Source organism: Phocoena sinus, chromosome 6, assembly GCF_008692025.1.
Source record: "Phocoena sinus isolate mPhoSin1 chromosome 6, mPhoSin1.pri, whole genome shotgun sequence".
Lineage (NCBI taxonomy): Eukaryota > Metazoa > Chordata > Mammalia > Artiodactyla > Phocoenidae > Phocoena > Phocoena sinus.
In genome coordinates this window covers 109,014,447-109,033,899 of record NC_045768.1, presented here as the reverse complement: position 1 = coordinate 109,033,899, position 19,453 = coordinate 109,014,447, and the positions used below count along the sequence as shown (strand labels likewise).

Genomic DNA, 19,453 nt, shown 5'->3' with positions numbered 1-19,453 from the left:
GTAGACGGAAACAGGAAAGCATTGAGGAAAGTCTGGTAGAAACTTTTCTTCTGCAATTCTAAGACTACAGCACAGCTATTATTGTTTTTAAAATATCATTTCATAGGGGAAACACCAGAGAGAGCATGTGGTTAAAAGTATCCAGTACGTCTGTGATGACAACCCTTGACCTTTCATTCTAGTACGTTCCAAAGGGAAACACTGCCACATTTGATTGTCATTGGACTCTGTGTCTTCCAGCTTTCTGGGAGAAGTTGTTTGCCATACTCGCCTAGCCTACGTTGTCTTTCCCAGTTCCATCTGCAAGTTCAATCATTTAATAATTACTGTAGCAGCACCGTCTTGGAATACACCAAGGAATCTTGATTACATTCTGTGCGGCCAAAGGACTAAAATAAAAGGATTTCTCAAGCATGCTTGGCTTTTCTTGCTCCTTAGCTTTTAGGGCTACTGAGACATCAGAGGAAACGTAACAGTCCCAGCTATCTCTTGCAGCTCAGAGGTAGCTGCTCTCCAGGAGATAGCCGGCCGCCCGCCCGCCCCAGGCTGGATCTCTGGCCGGGGGTTGCCTTCTTGTTGCTGCTTACTCAAGGTACGCTCTGCGTGGATGGATGGATTCCCCGCCCTTACCTCTTAGTTGTTCCTGATCGGCCACATCGCACTGGATGAAGAGAGTCTTCTGAGGTTCAAACTGCTCATCCAGGGCAGCTTTACACTTTAAACCTGCTTCACGATTCCAATCGACAAGCGCTACCTACAGACAAGAGGAGAGGAATCGAGATCCTGCGCGGCTCTTGAAATAGACCAACAATAAAGAGACCACAGGACGCTCCTCTTTTGGACCTGAGATGGGGCAGTTTACAGTTCGGGATCTCTCCCGGAGCGTTCGAGGTCCGCTCGAGCGCGCCAGCCTGGGCAGCTCTGGAGACTGCACGGCGGGCACCGGGGGCTCAGCCTCGGTCGCTCCTCCCATCCCCCGGGACCCCGGGCCGACGAGGTTCGCGCCGTGCGCCCTGCCTCGCTTACCTTGGCGCCCTTGAGCAGCAGCGCCTCGGCGGAGGCTCGGCCGATGCCCTGGGCTGCGCCGGTCACCAGCGCCACTTTGCCGTTCACGTGCATGTCGCCGCCTGCGCGCGGTGGGCGAGCTCGGCGTCTCCGCGCGGCCGCGGCTTTTAAGGACCCTGCGCGCTCGCGTGCTGCCCGTCCGCGTTCTCCTGCCAGTGGGCGGGGATGAAGCTGTCAAGCAGCGCCGGGCACCCACGATTGTGTCACCTGGCCCTGAGCGCTCCGGCTCCGCGATCTTTGTCTTCCTGACTCGCAGCCAAGCCCAGATCAGAGCCTCCCCTCTGCCTGTGGCTGCCTGACTGGCGGTGGGAGGCACCAAGCAGAAAGGGTGCTCCCCAAGAAGTGTTCCCTTCAGTGCGCTGAAGACCACCCCACAAAAGAAGGGTGGAGGAGAGGCTTGAGAGCCTGGATTCCTCCTCTGCGCCCAGGTCCTCCTCTCTCCTCCCCCACCCCCCACCCCAAAGAAAAATAAAACCGGGAAAAAAAAAACCACAAACAAACCCAGCAAACAGTAAAGCACAATTTTAGGGCTGTTGCTTTTTTGTCTAAGTTTTTGTCTGAATTCCCATCTCCTGGACATTGGGGTGGGGATGGAGGGAGCAGAGGTCACGAACACCGTTGTGGGTTTTTTGGGGTTTTTGTTTTTCTTTCTTAATTGTGTTTTGGACAAACCTGTATAGATATTGGAGATGAAAGGTGCACTGTGCTCGGAACAGAAACCCCTGGATCCTATCATTTCAAGGCTGGAACTCTTGAATCTTGGAAATAGGAGTCTTATTGGCACTTACGTTTCAGATCAGTATCAATCCTGGGTCATCCGGAGAGTGCCCAGCAAGAATTGTCATCACTGACTGCACGGGACTCCCAGACTCGCTGTCACCCTGGTGGCGTGCTGGTTCAATGGTATGCTTGCTGGTTGAGTCATACTAGCTCTGGAGGCTCTGAGTTAAGTATGGGACAGAGGTTCCTGGTCCTCCAGGAACTTGAGCTTGAGCTGTGAACTGAGATGCATTCAGCTGGGAATATGCAGCTGACCTAGTCTGTCTGTCTGTCTGTCTTTCTCTCTCACCTGCAGGCTTCAATTCTAATTCTGTAAGCTTAATACCTGCTTGGCATTTATTTTCATGATCAAAGAAATTTAAGCACCTGGGGAGGTGGGGGTCAGGCAGAAAGCTTACACAGCAGAATGAATCCTTTGTGTACTTCTTCATCACCGGCAGATGAGGTGACTGACAGGGCAGGAATGTTTGGGGAGGTTGTGTGAAACGTATGTTGTCAGTAAATCACTGAAACAAGTCTTCACGTTGAAAGAGAACAGCAGAGGATTCAAACAAACATAGGAAACCAAAGAAAACCCAACACCTCTAGGGGCACGCACAGAACATAGAAGGAGAAAAGGAACTGTTTTTCTTTATCAAGAAAGAACACCTTAAGAGCCAGAGAAGGAGCCTCTGGAGTGACCCAGGGGCATGTTGGGAAAGCAAAGTGTTGCAGCACATATGGGGAAAGGAGTTTCAAGAATAAAGGAGTTGTTACTAACACAAAGTACTCTGATAAGTGCAGGGAAGGAAGGATGAAGAAATACTTTGAATTTTTCCAGACAGTAGCCAACGTCAGTAAATTTAGATGGCACAGAAACCCAATGGCTGAAATTTAAGGAAAACAATGTCTGATGAGAAGATGAATATTGCAGAGGCTCCAGACCAACATGATATGGAAAGCAGTAGATTGGACAGTAGTTGGAAAGATTAGTAAGCCAATAAGTTATTCTTTTAAGAAAGGAAGGGGACGGATTCAGGTTAAAAGGCTGCCAGTCACTGAGAGCAAAACCGGAAACAGGAAGCAGTACGGGGGTGGGTGGGTGAACTGGAAGAGCATTGGCTGTGGATTCACACAAAGCTGGTTCGGGTCTTGTCTCTCTGCTCCTGCCCAGCTGTGGGATCTTGGGCAAGTCGCTTCTGCTCTGTGCCTCAGATTTCTTGCAACAATGAAATTACGTCTGGCACAAAATAATAACAATATTAGTTCAACTAATTACTGCTGGGTCCTTAACAAATAATACACATGAGATGGAGAAAAATGTGAGAAACAGGTTTATTAGCACAAAGGAAGGACTGGGATCTACCCCCAACCCCTTTCCCTCCCGTTGGTTTCCATGGCCACTGCCTTTGTTCAGACCCTTATACTTTTTCCTGTGACAGCAGCAGCAGTTAGACTCCTGAATGATTTCCTTGCCCCCAGATTTCTTAGATCCAATTCGGTTTCCACACTCCTCCCAATAAAAGTTCTAAAACACTGATCTGATCGTGTTTAGACATTCTGATGTTAAAAACCCTTAAACTATCTCAACCCCAGGGCATGGCATAGAGGGCATGCCACTCCCCATATCTTTCTTGTAACCCCTCTTTACAGCCTGGGAAGCCACATCAGTTAAAACCTATCCCACTGTCCAGGCTCAGGCCCCTGCCATACAGTATCTGCTCACCTGAGTATAGTCCCCTCCTGCTTTCTTCACCTGTCTTCCCACTGAGCTGGAGAACTCTACAGTGGAAACACTTCTCATTCACATTATTGTAATTACCTTCCTGTCCCTGAGTGCCTTCAAGCTGTGTCCTGAGCACCCACGGCAGGGTCTGTGCTTAATACATGTTGAATAAAGAAAAGAACAGATAAATATAAGATATGTGTTTGAGAGAAGATGGAAAATGGTGAAAATTCCCATAGACTGTGATTACCTTTTTATATAACTTAAAAGTAAGACTGGAAAAAATACGTGGGTATGGCGGTTTGGAAGAAGAATGTTTTGATATTTTATATTAAATAAATGTACATTTTGATTTTAAAATATCTAAAGGATATTATGTATAGTATATTTGAAAACCAAAAGAAGCACTCTTTACCCAGTAAACAAATTCCCCATTCCTCTGTGGTTTTTTTTTTTTTTTTTTTTTTTTAATTAATTTATTTATTTATTTATTTTGGGCTGTGTTGGGTCTTCGTTTCTGTGCGAGGGTTTTCTCTAGTTGCGGCGAGCGGGGGCCACTCTTCATCGCCGTGCACGGGCCTCTCACTGTCGCGGCCTCTCTTGTTGCGGAGCACAGGCTCCAGATACGCAGGCTCAGTAGTTGTAGCTCACGGGCCCAGTTGCTCCGCGGCATGTGGGATCCTCCCAGACCAGGGCTTGAACCCATGTCCCCTGCATCGGCAGGCAGACTCCCAACCACTGCGCCACCAGGGAAGCCCCTCCTCTGTGGTTTTTTGATAAACATTTCTCATCTTCCGTGCTCATAACATTATTTAATTTCATTTACATTAACTCTATAATTCTATCGTCAATGTAATTTGTGTAATTAAAAACAATTCTTAGCTAAAACTAGGTTAAATCTGAAACAAACCATCATTCATATAATTTTGTGAAAGTATTCCTATTTATAGGTTATGTTTTATTTAGTTTGTTGTACAAAGTTATCTTAAAATAAAAACAAAAGTTAACAGTCGAATTAAAAGGGATTATTTTTATTATTTTTATCCCACCCCTCTAGGGGTGGGATAGGGAGGGTGAGAGGGAGACGCAAGAGGGAGGAGATATGGGGATATATGTTTATGTATAGCTGATTCACTTTGTTATACAGCAGAAACTAACACACCATTGTAAAGCAATTATACTCCAATAAAGATGTTAAAAACAAAGGGATTATTTTTCCTTTGATGCAATTGCAGGTGTTTGATATTTACTCAGGGACTGTCATCCCATAGAGGCTAAAAGCACAGCCTCTGGAATCCAGCTTTACCGCTTACTGGCTGTGTGACCTTGGGCAAGTGACATAACTTCTCTGAATCTCAGCTTCCTCATCAGGAAAATGAGGATGATGATAGTACCTATTTCATAAAGTTGTTGCAAAGACTATACCGAATTAAATAAATACTACATATGTAATTGAATTTGTTATTCACTACCAAACTGTGAGGTGGTTATTATTGTGGTCATTTTACAGATGAGGAGAACAGGTTTGGGGAGGTTAGGGGATTTGGCCAAGGTCACTTATCTAGAAAATAGAAGGGGCTGGCTTTGACTCCAAGTGTGGCTGACTCCTGAGTGGTACTCCTTCTTCTTCTTTTTCTTAAACTCTTTATTTTTTGAGATAATTGTAGCGGAGCAGTACTTTTCGCCATGATTGAATAGTGATTTCTTTAAGAAACACAAGTTAAAAACAGACTTAAATTCAAGTTAAAATTCAAATCAGAATTCCTTGATCACATTATATTTTCACACACACACTAGTGCTTGTAGCTCAGCCCTGACTTGTTAAGACAGGCCAGTTTCCACTTGATTTTCCTTTGTCCTGTGCCCAGGGGTGAGCACAGACATCCCAAAATGTACCTAGTCACAGGCCCCAGCTTGTGAGGGCCCCAGTCTATCAGGTGACTGATCTACCTGTGACAGATCAGTCACCTGATAGATAAAAGCTTGTTTAATTTTTAAACAATCACATATAAAGCAACACAGAAATAGGCTTTTTCCGTATTGAAACCAAAAAGCCCTGTTGAAATACGGTAGTTTCTGCTAACACCAGGGTCAAGGATTCTTGTCTCGGCTTTGCTTCTGCAAGCTACAGCAGAGGAGCTGACCACTTTGGGATATCTACTATGTTCTCGTTCTTCTGCATGTTATCTCACTGAATCCCTTTTCCAATCCTGCAAAGTAAATATTACTCCCCTCGTTTTACAGATGAAGAAACTGAGGCTCATGGAAGACAAGTAATCTCTCCCAAGGTCAGACTTTGAGATTTAGCAACACACCTGGGTTCAAACCCAAGCCTCTGCTCCTTCCAGCAAACTCAGCTCTTCGACAGATGTGCGTTCAAATGCCGTCCCCACCTTTGTGCTGATGGTATGAGCTTGGCCTGGTTACTCAATGTCTATGGCCCAAAGTGCCCTGGACTGTTAGGTGCAGAGTAAACTGGCATTCTGTGAAGCACCCATTACAGGACCTGCCGTGCATACTTTGACCAATGAATCCTTGTTATTAGGTTCTTCCTTGATGTTCATATTTATTTCTGGATTTAGAGATAAAAGACAGGTAAAAATGGAAAAACAGGGCTTCCCTGGTGGCGCAGTGGTTGGGAGTCCGCCTGCCGATGCAGGGGACATGGGTTCGTGTCCCGGTCCGGGAAGATCCCACATGCCGCGGCAGCGGCTGGGCCCGTGAGCCATGGCCGCTGAGCCTGCGCGTCCGGAGCCTGTGCTCCACAACGGGAGAGGCCACAGCAGTGAGAGGCCCGCATATCGCAAAAAAAAAAAAAAAAAAAAAAAAAAAAAAAAAAAAAAAATGGAAAAACAATGCTGATGAGGGTAAACTTTCGGCTCCAGAATACAGGTGAGATGTTTCTAACCTTTCATAGCGTACTAGTCTGCTCCAGCTGCCGTAACAAAATAGCATAGACTCTGTGGCTTAAACATCAGATATTTATTTCACTCAGCTCTGGAAGCTGGAAGTCTAAGATCAAGGTGTTGGCAGGTTTGGTTTCTTCTGAGGCCTCTCTCCTTGGCTTGCCAAATGTGGGCAAAAAATTTAAATCGGTGGCTGTATTTGAGTTTGTATATCTTTATTGCTAGTGTAGTTGGATATTTTTCATATGTTTACTGGTCACTTTTTTTTATTCTATGAATTGTCAGCTCCTTCACCGTATCCATTTCTGATCATAGTTTAAATATTTTTATTTTGTGTGATAGTTACAAAGATTATGAAATTATATTTTAGAAATGCACTCTGAAGAGGTTATGCATTAAGTGACAGGGTGTTTGGAATTGTAAGTAAAATAACCCCGTAACGTGGTGGACACCAGTGAAGCAAGAATAGCCGTGAGATACAGTGAGGACTAAGCCTTCATAGCACATTCCTGGCTATTTGTATGGATGTGTGACTATCCACTCCATGTGAATATCCTCCAAAAGCTAGGATACGTCCTTGTACCAATAATTTTATTAGTCACTTAGGATGGATTTAAAAGGCCAGAGGACACCTTTGGTGTCAAGGGTTTAAGCATGTATCAGAACATCAAATTGTACGTTTAAAATTTGCAGCTTTAGGGCTTCCCTGGTGGCACAGTGGTTGAGAGTCTGCCTGCCGATGCAGGGGACACGGGTTCGTGCCCCGGTCCGGGAAGATCCCACGTGCCGCGGAGCGGCTGGGCCCGTGAGCCATGGCCGCTGAGCCTGAGCGTCCGGAGCCTGTGCTCCACAACGGGAGAGGCCACAACAGTGAGAGGCCCGTGTACCAGAAAAAAAAAAAAAAAAATGCAGCTTTATTTGCAATAACCCCAAAATGGAAACAGCCCCAGTGTCCATTAACAGCTGAACAGATAAACAAGTACTGGTGTATCCATACAGTGGAATACTACTCGGCAATAAAGATAATGAACTATTCACAAAAATAGTGTTTATGAATCTTAAAATAATTATGAAGCATGAAGGAAACCAGGATTGTTTTTAAAAAGTAAACATGTTATGATTCTAGTCACGTGAAATTCTAGAAAATACAAACGAATTTACTGTCAAAGGAAGTAAATCAGTGGTTTCCCTGAGGGTCAGTGAGGGCAGGGAGAGATTACCAAAGGGCACAGGGTGAATATAGGGGTGATGGAAGTGTTCATTAGAATGATTAACAATGGTTTCATGGGTTTATATGTACATCATACAAATCCAATTGTACACTTTAATTATGTGCAGTCTATAGTTTGTCAGATGTCAGTAGAACTTTTTTAAAAAATGGTTCAGTAAAAGTTTGGATCTACTTCTTTTTTTTTTTCCAGAAACTGGAAGATTTCTCACGCTTATATTGACTTGACCTTCTGTCTCTCCATGCCTTGGGAAGGGTAGCCCTCCTTAGGGGCCGGCAACATTGGTAAGCGTAAAGATCATTTCTATCTGAGTCGACAAAACTCTGGCTGGATGATAAAAGACTATAGGATTTCCCTTTCTTCTATTTTCATTTTCTTGTCTGTGCAGTAATAGCCTTGAGGTGAACAGTTCATAGGCTACAGGAGTAAACAAACCCTTATTTGCTCTGACAATGACCTCAACTCCAGGAAATGCCCCAGTGTGATATGTACACACTCATCTCTTATAACCGTAGTCATCAAGACATCTGGGGATGCACCTTCAGAAAAGGCACTGTCTCTCAAGTTTGGTACAGTCTCCTCCAGACCCTGTGTGATTCATATCACACACAGTGTCTCTGTACAAATTATGGTTTCAGCTTGGCCCCTGTAGTCTTACCACAAGTGACTCCAGCAAACCAAATTCTGGACATCAGGGTGCATGTTCCTTTGTAGTACCTGGGAACAGCTCCCCCTCTATGTGCTGGGTGTTATGTGACATCTCTTGGGAAAAAGGGAGTCAATTCATCCTTCTCCCCAAACCACTAGAGGTTGTCATGACAACTTCCCCCTCCTCAGGGTGACTTCTGGATCCTCAAAAACCCCTGGCATCCAGGCCACAGAAGAGAACCACAAAGTTCTGTAGTCTTTCCTAGGTGGCATTTGTCAGCAATGCAAAGTAGATCAAAACTGGGAGAAGAAAAAATTCTTTGCAAGTTGCCAGCAATATCCAGACTGGCTCTTTTTTTTTTTTTAATTTTAAAATTTTATTTTATTTATTTTTTTATACAGCAGGTTCAGACTGGGTCTTCTTGGCCAAAATGGGGTCAGAGAGGAGGGAACAATGTCCCCCTAAGGTGTAGGTTAGGTGTATTAAATGCATTATTGACTTATGATATTTTCCACTTATGATGGGTTTATCAGGATGTAACAACATCATAGGTCGAGGAAGATCTTTATATTTAGCCAGTCTTTGACAAAGGAACAAAGGCAATATAATGGCGCAAAGATAGTCTTTTCACCAAATAGTGCTGGAACAGCCGAACATCCACATGCAAAAATAATGAACGGTCACAGACCTTCACAGTACCCCTTCACAAAAATGAACTCAAAATGGACCACAGACCTAAATATAAAATGCAAACATATAAAATTCCTGGAAGATGACATAGGTGCACATCTAGGTTGACCTTGGGTTTGGCAGTGACTTTGTACATCCAACACCAAAGGCATGATCCATGAAAGGAAGAATCGATAAGCTGGACTTCACAAGGCTTTCAAACTTGCACCTCTAGATCTTTGGGCATTCTTCTTGCCTATCCGGCCTCTCTTGCTTTTCCCCGTTCCTCGTCTTTTCTAGAACCCACAACCCACTAGTGCATTACCTTCTTGCCAGTAACCTTTGTGCCATTGTCCGTATACTGGACCTATAATGACACAACTATCCAGCTTCTCTATTTTCAAATTCAGGCAGTTAGGGTGCTATGAGGGCAAATCATAAACTCTAACAATGCTGTCCTCTCTCTCATGCCCGATGGTAATTATATAATTCAAGCGTTCGAATTCTCTTCTAACCCCTTTATCGCTATTCTTTTCCTTTCACTGTCAGGAGGAAACCTTTTACTTTCCCTGAAAGTATAAAATGGAATTTCCTCTAATATTATCAACCTACCTGTGACTTTACTTCCTTTCTCCTTGTATCCAAATCATGCTAGCAAAGTCACTTTGGTATAAGTCTAATCTCTCCATCTGTACTTTGAAATCTAGTCCTTTCCCTCTTCATAGCAATGCTAATTCACCATTTATCCGCTTCCTTTCCCCCTTATTTTCAGTTCTTCTTTCTCTGCTAGCATCAATGCTATGCGAAAATTTTCCAGTTTCTTTTCTGTTGAATTAGAAAAAAATCTCTTGCTGTCATATTTAGTTAACGTATTTTCATATTGGTATATATTCATTATCTTAAATCCATCACTTTCTGTTCATTTTTCAATCCATTAAAAAATATATGTATGTTTTATTGTCTGTCTTCCCTACCTCTGGAATGGGTACACCACAAGGGCAAAGAGTTGGGTGTGTTTTGTCTTTGATATATTCCAAACCTGAAAAAGCTCACCTTTTCTTTTGAAAGAACTGCATTTCTTGGGACATAATAGGCCCTTAATAAATATTTTCTGAATCAGTGAATGGGTGGTGCTTAGTGAGCTGGGCACTGAGAGTGGGCAGATGAAACAGAACCATCTTACATTTCCGTTAAGATGATAATAGTACCCACACCGCAAGGCCCGAGCACATTTCAGTCTTGACCACATTTACTTCTCTTCCCCACTTAACCCTCTTTATCACTTACCTCTTGAAACATTTTCTTGCCTTGAGTTTCCTGACCTTGCACTCTATGCTTTTTTCTCTCTAATTTTTGAGTCTTTTCAGGATTCTTTGCAAGGTCTTCTTCTGTTAACCTGTTGATGTCAACTTCTAAATGCTAACGCCTTCTCTTGTTTTCACACGTTACACAGACTCGCTGGTTATGCACATTCGTTTCCTGGCGTCAGTTTTGTCTAAATGCAAACCATTCTCAAATCTAAAGCCCGGTTCTTGCATCTGCAATTCCATCTGCATTGATCACTCTCCCCTTCTCACCTCCAACAGGCCCCAGAATCCGGTCCTGCTCCCACGCACCATGTCTTCATCGCCCCACTTCCCCAAGTCAGAGACCATCATCATATCCTTACTATTCCTCCACCTTTTCTTTCCTTTCCTAATCATTTTTCTTATCCTGTCTATTTTAACTCTGCAATATCTCTCAGACTGGCATAAAAGCAATAGGTATGTGAACAATTTTTACTCACTAAAAATCTTAAACTTATCCATTACTGTAGAAATAATTGTACTGTATTATAATTGTCTGTTCATTGGTCCCTTTCACTCAAGAAAGTGTAAATTCCTTAATGGTAGGAATGTCCTCTGTTATCTTCTCAGCTTCTCACACCTGGTCTGGAAGTTGTGTAATTTAAAATATTTTTGGAAGGATAAGAGATTCTAGATAAATTATAATTTTAATTAATTTAATTATTTCAGTATTTTTGAGTTTAATAGTATTGAGTACACAATAGCTGAAAGTATATATTGGGGCAGTCTTTTAAAGATTTATCTTGATCGAGGAAATAATCTCGGCACTATAGATTTGAGTCAAAAATATACTATTTGAATATAATCTATTAGTGTAATAAGTTTATTATACACGTTATAAAAACTTCACATAGAATCCTCAAATAAATACTACTATAACTAAACATGAAACTCTTCCCTTGTGTGCACATATACTTTATATTTTTATTTTTTTATTAATTTTTATCGGAGTATGGTTGCTCTATAATATTGTGTTAGCCTGCACTGTATAGCACAGGGAACTCTACCTAATATACTTTAAACATTAGCAGGCTGCTGACAGATAGAAAAGTATGTTTAGAAGTAGGGAAGATTCCTTCTAGAAAAATGGTACAGATGAACCAGTTTGCAAGGCAGAAATAGAGAGATATAGAGAACAAACGTATGGACTCCAAGGGGGGAAAGTGTGGCAGGGAGTGGTGGTGGGATGAATTGGGAGATTGGGGTTGACATATATACATTAATATGTATAAAATAGATGACTAATAAGAACCTGCTGTATAAAAAAAAAAGAAGAAGAAGAAGTAGGGAAGATTCCCTAAGGAGAGACTTGCTTTGCCAAGTAATGATTACTGGCAGCGTGTCAGAAATGTAAAGAATCTGAGACATTCAAACTACAGCTTGGCCAAATTAATCTTAATATGCTGACATTGGAGTTTTTAAATACGCTAATGGCAGTTGTAACGTTTGAGAAAAAATTTGATATGGCTCGGTCACATGAAACAAAATCTTGACCCCTACACATTTTATTTTGCAATACATTTTTAAAGTGAATAGATTTAATTTTTTTTAATTAATTAATTATTTGTTTTGGCTGCATTGGGTCCTTGCTGCTGCGCGCGGGCTTTCTCCAGCTCTGAAGAGCAGGGTCTAATCTTCGTTGTGGTGTGGGTCTTATTGCGGTGGCTTCTCTTGTTGCGGAGCACGGGCTCTAGGCACGTGGGCCTCAGTAGTTGTGGCGGATGGGCCTAGCTACTCCGCGGCATGTGAGATCCTCCCGGACCAGGGCTCGAACCCGTGTCCCCTGCACTGGCAGACAGATTCCCAACCACTGCACCACCAGGGAAGTCCCAAGCAGATTTAATTTTTAGAGCAGTTTCAGGTTTACAGAAAAACTGAACAGAAAGTACAGAGTTCCTATGTAGCACAATAGAAACAGATTATCTGAGGAGGTGGGTAAGTGGAGGATAGTTTATTTGTTTTCCAGAGGAAATGATTTCTAAGCTGGGTTCTGGGAGGATGAAGTTTGGCCAGAACAAAAGAGTCATCCATCTTTAGTTTATTTTGATAATTCCAGGAGCCGTTTACACAAAGTGTATTTCATATATACAACCATTTGAAAGCCACTCCCTTTCTGTATATCCTTGATATGATTTAGGATTATAGTGGCAATGTAATCTGGGCACATGACAAATAGAAACAAGGGAGCAGGATTGAAAAGACTTGCCATGCATATGCAAATCATGATGTTATTGGCCCAACCTGCTTGTACTTTGACTTGTTTTTCTGTCACTGATGATAAATTTGTGACCAACACAGCTGGAATCCTTTAATGGTGTTGTCAGAGATTGTAAAAGAAAGTCAACTGTCACACACTGAGGCTAAGCATATGACCTTCAGTCCTATGCCAGAATAAACTGTCAAATGATTTAATGGTTGTTTGTTCAGAAATAAATATATGCACATATAGGTACAATATCTGTCCAAAAATATTCCTGATTTTTCCTTTAGGCAAATTTCTACAGAATTACAAAATGCTACAATTTCTGACAAAATTAATCCACTAAATGATTATAGATTACTTGAATTTTTTAAAAAAAATTTTCCATGCCCCCTTAGTATGTTCGGGGTGTCCGTAATTACGAATGAAAATTGGATGAAAACACTCATAAATATTTGTAGGATGAAAGCAGGAGTACAAGGCTTATAATCCAGAGAATAAAAAATGTGAAACAATATCACACTGAGATTTTTTTAAATTTTTGATATTTCCTCTAATTCCTTATTCAGCCCCTCTAATTTAGACCATACAGTCTGGACGACTGCAAATAACTCAGTCATAAGTTGATGGTAAGATAGGGGTCTTATCATGAACCTATTACTTTAGGTAATTGAAGTAATAACTCTCTGGGTTAATGTACACAGCAATCTCATGGAGAAATTTGCAGACGATGGGCATAGCTGTAATGGGCTACCTGCCTCCCATCTGAAAGACTCCACCTTTAGTCATGCTTTAAAAAGAAAGAAATACAGAGTGGCTCAAGTCATTTCCTGTGCTTCAAACATTTGGCAAAACTGAGTTCCAGGGTGGTCATAGCTGGCGTATTCAATTTGTGCAGCTTCTTTTGTCCTTAGGATACGTTGTAACGTCTGCTATTCTGCAGTGCGTATGCTAATCACGAGAGGCCTTGTCTTATTATTGTGGCTTTTTTTCAATCTTTATATAGGAAAAATAAAACTCACATCAACCTTTTAGGGTGAATGATACGGTAGAATTATCTGTTTGCTGCCAAGTTTGGGAAAAAACACATTTTTTTTCTCTTCATTTAAATTCTAAACATATGAATTGAACACCTACGTATATGCACACACCAGGGCTGTAGGACGCTTGGGTTAAAGAACGTCTCCTTGTTCCCTAGACCATGAGGGAAGCTGCTTTTTAAAACCCAAGACTTTTTGTTAGCAAGTGAGTCACTTGTAATTTCTCTTCAACATATAGCTCATTGACAGTAGAATAGCTGTTTGTTTTATAATCACAGAAACAGCTGCACAAGGGCTCCTCTGCCTCACGGGCTCATCTTTCCTAGCTAGAGATGCAAGAAGTGTCCAGGTCTGGGAAGAAATTTCTTAAGAACTGGTACTCTAGGTATATCAGTGGGAGTTAAGGTTGTAGGGGAAGAAAAAATATCTTTTCCCTCTACCCATTTGAGGTTCACTGGCTAGGGCTCTGTCAATTAGACTGACAAAAGACTAATTGACAAGAAAAAAGCCAGCAGAAGTTTACGCACCCAGTGATGAGTAACTCAAAGGGGTGGTTAGAACTTGGGTTTATGTAGCATCTTAACAAAAGAACGATAATATTATAGAGAAATGGCAAACTTTGAGCTTCTCAGGGCAGCAAATTCTGGGAAGGCAAATATATGGCAAGATGATGGTAGATAAGAGCTAGTTTTAGCGAAGTTTGTTATATAGATTCCTCTGGTACTGCCTCTGGGCTGATATGGGTCTAGGGTTGTCTCCGATGATTATTTCCTGTTCTTCCTGGTAGAAAGGGGAGAGGAGGCACCTTAAAAAATTTGTGTACTGCTCTTGGGCAAATAATGGGAGAGGAGAGAGCTTTTCTTCTCCTGTTGCCTTCAGATCAAAACAATCCTTATGCCGAAGGGATATATTTTGGGGTAGTGTATCCTGCTACCCTTCAAGGTCATCACAAACTGTCTTCAGTAATGCAGTTCAGGAAATGTATTTCTTCATTTTATTAGGGTCTTTGCATGGAAAAAAAGAGAAATTTTATTGTCATATACACATTGATGTGTGTGTGTTATAGGAATTAAATTTCATATGAGTAAGATTTCAGGTGCATCGTTTGCTAGAGTGTCATATATGCATATATATATTAAATAGTTGTTTTTAAAACAAATTTCATTTTTGAAAACAGTTTTAGATTTAAAGAAAGATTGTGACAGTACAGAGAGTTTCCCTATACCTTGCACCCAGTTTCTCCTATTATTAACGTCTTACATTAGTAGGGTACCTTTGTTACAGTTAATGTACCAATATTACCTATTATTATTAATAAAGCCTGTATGTTATGTAGATTGTCTTAGTTTTTAGCCTGATGTCCTTTTTTTTGTTTTGTTTCCAGGATCCTTTCCAAGATACTCCATTACATTTGGTTGTCAGTGTCTCTTTAGCCTCCTCTTGGGTGTTAAGTTTCTCAGACTTTCCTTGTTTTTGATGACCTTGGGAGTCTTGAGGAATACTGGTCAGGGTTTTTTGCATATTTTTTTTCATTAATCACTCTCTTAAAAAATTACTTTGGCCCTGGCCAATGGGTAAATTTCCCTTTGTGTAAGTTAAGGGATGAATGTCCCCATGGCCAGATCTCATTTGCAAGAAGCCTCTTTGGTATAAAAGACTAGACATTATTCCAGAATTCCTGCCATATGAAACAATATCCTCGCATTTGTTGGGGCCCTCTTTTTTCTTTTTTTTAAGATGTTGGGGGTAGGAGTTTATTAATTAATTTATTTATTTATGGCTGTGTTGGGTCTTCGTTTCTGTGCGGGGGCTTTCTCTAGTTGTGGCAAGCGGGGGCCACTCATCATCGCGGTGTGCGGGCCTCTCACTATCGCGGCCTCTCTTGTTGCGGAGCACAGGCTCCAGACGCGCAGGCTCAGTAGTTGTGGCTCACGGGCCTAGTTGCTCCGCGGCATGTGGGATCCTCCCAGACCAGGGCTCGAACACGTGTCCCCTGCATTGGCAGACAGATTCTCAACCACTGTGCCACCAGGGAAGCCCACATTTATTCACTTTTTATCAAGCCTTTTGATAGATGTGAAAGTAAATTACTGCAGTCTAACATTAGAAATATTGAAAGCATCTTACAAAATATCATACTCATTAGGAGAGTATCTTGAGTGAATGGAAAGCAAAGAGGAAAATTTCCCATTTTTTGTGTTTTTTTTGGTAACTTTAAAAACTACCGTTATGCTCCAAGGCCAGTTGTTTGCAAGTGCCTTGGAAATAATATAACTTAAATCTACAATATCAACATAAAATAAAGCAGACATTAGCTCATGACTTTGGAAATATTTAAAAATTAAAAATCAGTAATTTCTGCAACAGCCCAACAGTTTTGTCTTTTGTTTTTCTAAGTTAGAAACATTGTGGCATCATTTGTAGCATGAATCAAATTAAATCCTGCTTATTTTGTAGTGTGTCTGTAGAGATACAAAATCATCATCAATCGGTTAGGCACTTAAATATAAGGTCACAAATTAATCATTCTTTGGAATTGGGTGTATGGACAGGGAAAGCTCCAGTCCTCTGTCCACCATTCACATGATATTTTTCCTTCTAATGGGAATATTGATGCATTTATGTGCTCAGCTCTTAGTATGTTTCCCTAAAGCATTTACCATCTTTTATTATAAGATATCTGCATTTACACATTAAAGAAGGATATGTATATTTGTAGATCCCTGCGATTAAATTTCTTTTGTTCGGGGACCATGCTAGGTCATTCTAACTCTCCCTCATATATTTAGGGAGAAATTTGTCCCTCTTTTTAAGGTTTCACCTAGGACTTTGCTCCATACAAGAGCAGATTGGATTAAGCCCTAAGGAGACAGTAATTTTCTTTTTATCAATTACACATTTGTCCCTCTGCCTCCTAAGAAAGTAGTAAAAGTTCAGAATATCTATTTTTCTGGAGTGGAGAGTCTGGAGGTTCTTCAAAGTAGTTTCACTGTGGGATGTTCCACCAAAGCCCTCCAAATTATCTATTCTCTAACCTGAGCAAGAAATGCCAGTTTGGGGTATAGGACTCTTCAGACACTTGAATTTTTCACCTTCAAACAGAAGGCTGGAAGCATTGTGGATAAAACATAAATATTCACAGAGCATTGCATTTATAAATGTGTAGTAAGAAACGAATGAGCACGTGAAACCCATAGACCACTTTCTTTCAACATCATGAAAGTACTATCTTACAGAGATTAAAAGAATGAAAGTATTGTCTAACTCAGAGACGGGAGCTCCCTCTAACATTGTGCAGCTCCCAATTAGTAACAGCTATGTTTCCCAAGCTCAACCAACCATAGAAATGAAGGAAAAAACAAAAAAACCAAAACGCACATCTAATTGATTTCTTCCCTTATTCTGATGCCAATAAACCAATAAAATACAGCAACAGCTGGACCAAGGAACTAAGCTACAAGGAAGAGAGTTTAATAAAAAACAGCTTATTGTATTTCTTTGCTAGGCTTGTGGGATCTTAGTTCCCCTACCAGGGACTGAACCCAGGCCCCAGCAGTGAAAGCAAGGAGTCTTAACCACTGGACCACCAGGGGAGGGATAGATTGGGAGTTTGGGATTGACATGTACACACTGCTGTATTTAAAACAGATAACCAACAAGGACCTACTGTATAGCACAGAGAACTCTGCTCAATATTACGTAATAACCTAAATGGGAAATGAATTTGAAAAAGGAATAGATACATGTATATGTACAACTGAATCACTTTGCTGTACACCTGAAACTAACACAACATTGTTAATCAACTATACTCCAATATAAGATAAAAAATTGTAAAAAAGAAGTAGCAAAAATAAATACATTTTAAAAAACAAAACAGCCAAAATGTATGGTCTCACAGTTCTGCAGTTTAGAAATCTGAAATCAGGTGGTCAGCAGGGCCATGCTCACACTGAAACCTGAAGGTGAAGCTTCCCTCGCCTCTTTCTAGCTTCTGGTGAATTGCTGCCAACTGTTGGTGTTCCTTGGTTGACAGATGCATGAGTCCAATCTCTCTGCCTTCGGGGTCACATGGCATCATTCCTGTGTGTCTCTGTCTTCACGTGGCCATCTTCTTAAAAGGACATCAGTCACGTTGGGTTAGGAGCTCACCCCTAGTTCAGTAGGCCCTCATCCAAACATAACTAATTTCATCTGCAATGACCCTGTTTCTAAATAAGGTCACATTTGGAAGTACTGAGAATCAGAACCTCAACATATCTTTCTGGAGGCAGGGGGTGGGCAGAAACAGAATACAACATGTAACACTTAATATGTTTTTTGCCTGACTTGTTTTGAAAAGTGGAGTTACATTTACAACTGTGCTACTCATTCAGTAAATCTGAGAAGGCAACATCCGGAGATACCAAGAAGAGAGACTTCCTGTCCTTAAAAAGGTTAGAATCTAGATGAGGAAACAGATCATTTACAACTGTTGTAGGTAAAATGAAAATTCCTATAATAGCAAATTGGGCGAATGCTGTGAGAGCAGTTGATGGATGACATGTTTTTTGGCTTGAAGTGACTTTTATTTTCTTTATGCTTTAATGTTTTCTAAGTTTTCTGCAACAAACATTTATTTACCACCGAAAATTGACTTGAGAGAACTTGAGATTTTAAACTGCCTCAAAACTTTAAAATAAAAAACTCCTAAAATAATATGCTGTCTTTTCTTCTACGATCTACCAAGATGATTCCTGAGGAATGTATAAGTAGGTTACTACGTAAGAACCTATTTCTGAATCAGGGCTAATTGTGACGAACCTCTTGTGTTGTCTGCTTTATCATGAAGTCTTTGTTTCTTGTTTAGCAATAACTCAAACAGGCTTTGCAAGATGCTCAGAAATGGTTTCATGGGTGTAGCTACTGACTAAACAGGTAGGCAGAGAAAAGAATTAGCTGGCCCCGCTGGTTCTCAGAAGCGGCCCTGAATATCGTAAGAAGCCTTCATTAGGAGAGGTGCACCTCACAGCTAGTCACCCAGCTGTGGCATCAAACCAGCTCATTTCTCTACTTTCAGGATTTAATCAGTCTCAGTGCTGCAGTAATCAGTGATAAACCATCACCATCCTAATGCGATCATCTTGTAAGATTCCTCGTCCAATATTGGCATGCCTTGGGCTGCAACCCTCATTACTATGGCCCAGGCTTCCTCTCACACTTTTCAACGATGAAAAACTCACTCCCTACCCCAGGCGTCTGCGTTTCTGTTGAAGAGCGCAGTTATGAAGTTGTTTGTTACGTTGAACAGCAAAATATTTCCTAGCTAGAAAAAGGTCTATTGTTCTCATTCTATCCCCCGGGATGACAGAGACCCACTCAGCTCCCCCCTTCCTCCTGTTATTCTTTCAAATACTTGGAAGCAACCATGATATTTTGCCCAGATATTCTTGTTTTCATCACAGATGTTTATAGCCTGTTCATCAGGAGGTTTCAAGTCTCTTTACAGTCCTCGCCATTTTCTCTCTGGCCATTATTTTGAATTAGACCATTTCCCAGATCTGAACACGAAATTCTCGTGATATGTGTGTTGTGTGTAGTAATGAGTAGTCCCATCAGATGGTATGGTTCCTATGAGGCTTACAGTTAAATGAAAGTGTCAACTATTTTTCAGATACATTATTATCTTACCTCTTTCTCTGTATTGTACTTTTTTAAAAAAACTATTTCTTTTGACTCAATATTTGAATTGTACTAACTCTGTGAGATCTGTTGTTATAATGTCACCATCCAAGGATACTTTGGGTGTCAAATTTCTCATGCAAAAACTTGTCAATCTTGATCAGCTTATAGCAATTTGGTTTTCCTTTGTATTTGAAAATGAT

General features: G+C 41.2%; 1 protein-coding gene across 2 annotated transcripts in view; it reads right to left on the bottom strand.

Moving 5' to 3' along the window:
- HPGD (15-hydroxyprostaglandin dehydrogenase) overlaps positions 1-1,376 on the bottom strand; it is a 29,587-nt gene extending 28,211 nt beyond the window's left edge. The window contains exons 1-2 of one of the 2 annotated variants that reach the window (XM_032636226.1): positions 1,027-1,376; positions 631-754 (exon numbers count right to left, since the gene is read on the bottom strand). In XM_032636226.1, coding sequence (XP_032492117.1) covers positions 631-754; positions 1,027-1,119 — 217 coding nt within the window. In that variant the 5' untranslated portion in view covers positions 1,120-1,376. The remainder of the gene's footprint in view (positions 1-630; positions 755-1,026) is intronic. The other variant, XM_032636225.1, reaches the window with a different exon arrangement.
- Between the last annotated feature and the right edge of the window lie 18,077 nt (positions 1,377-19,453).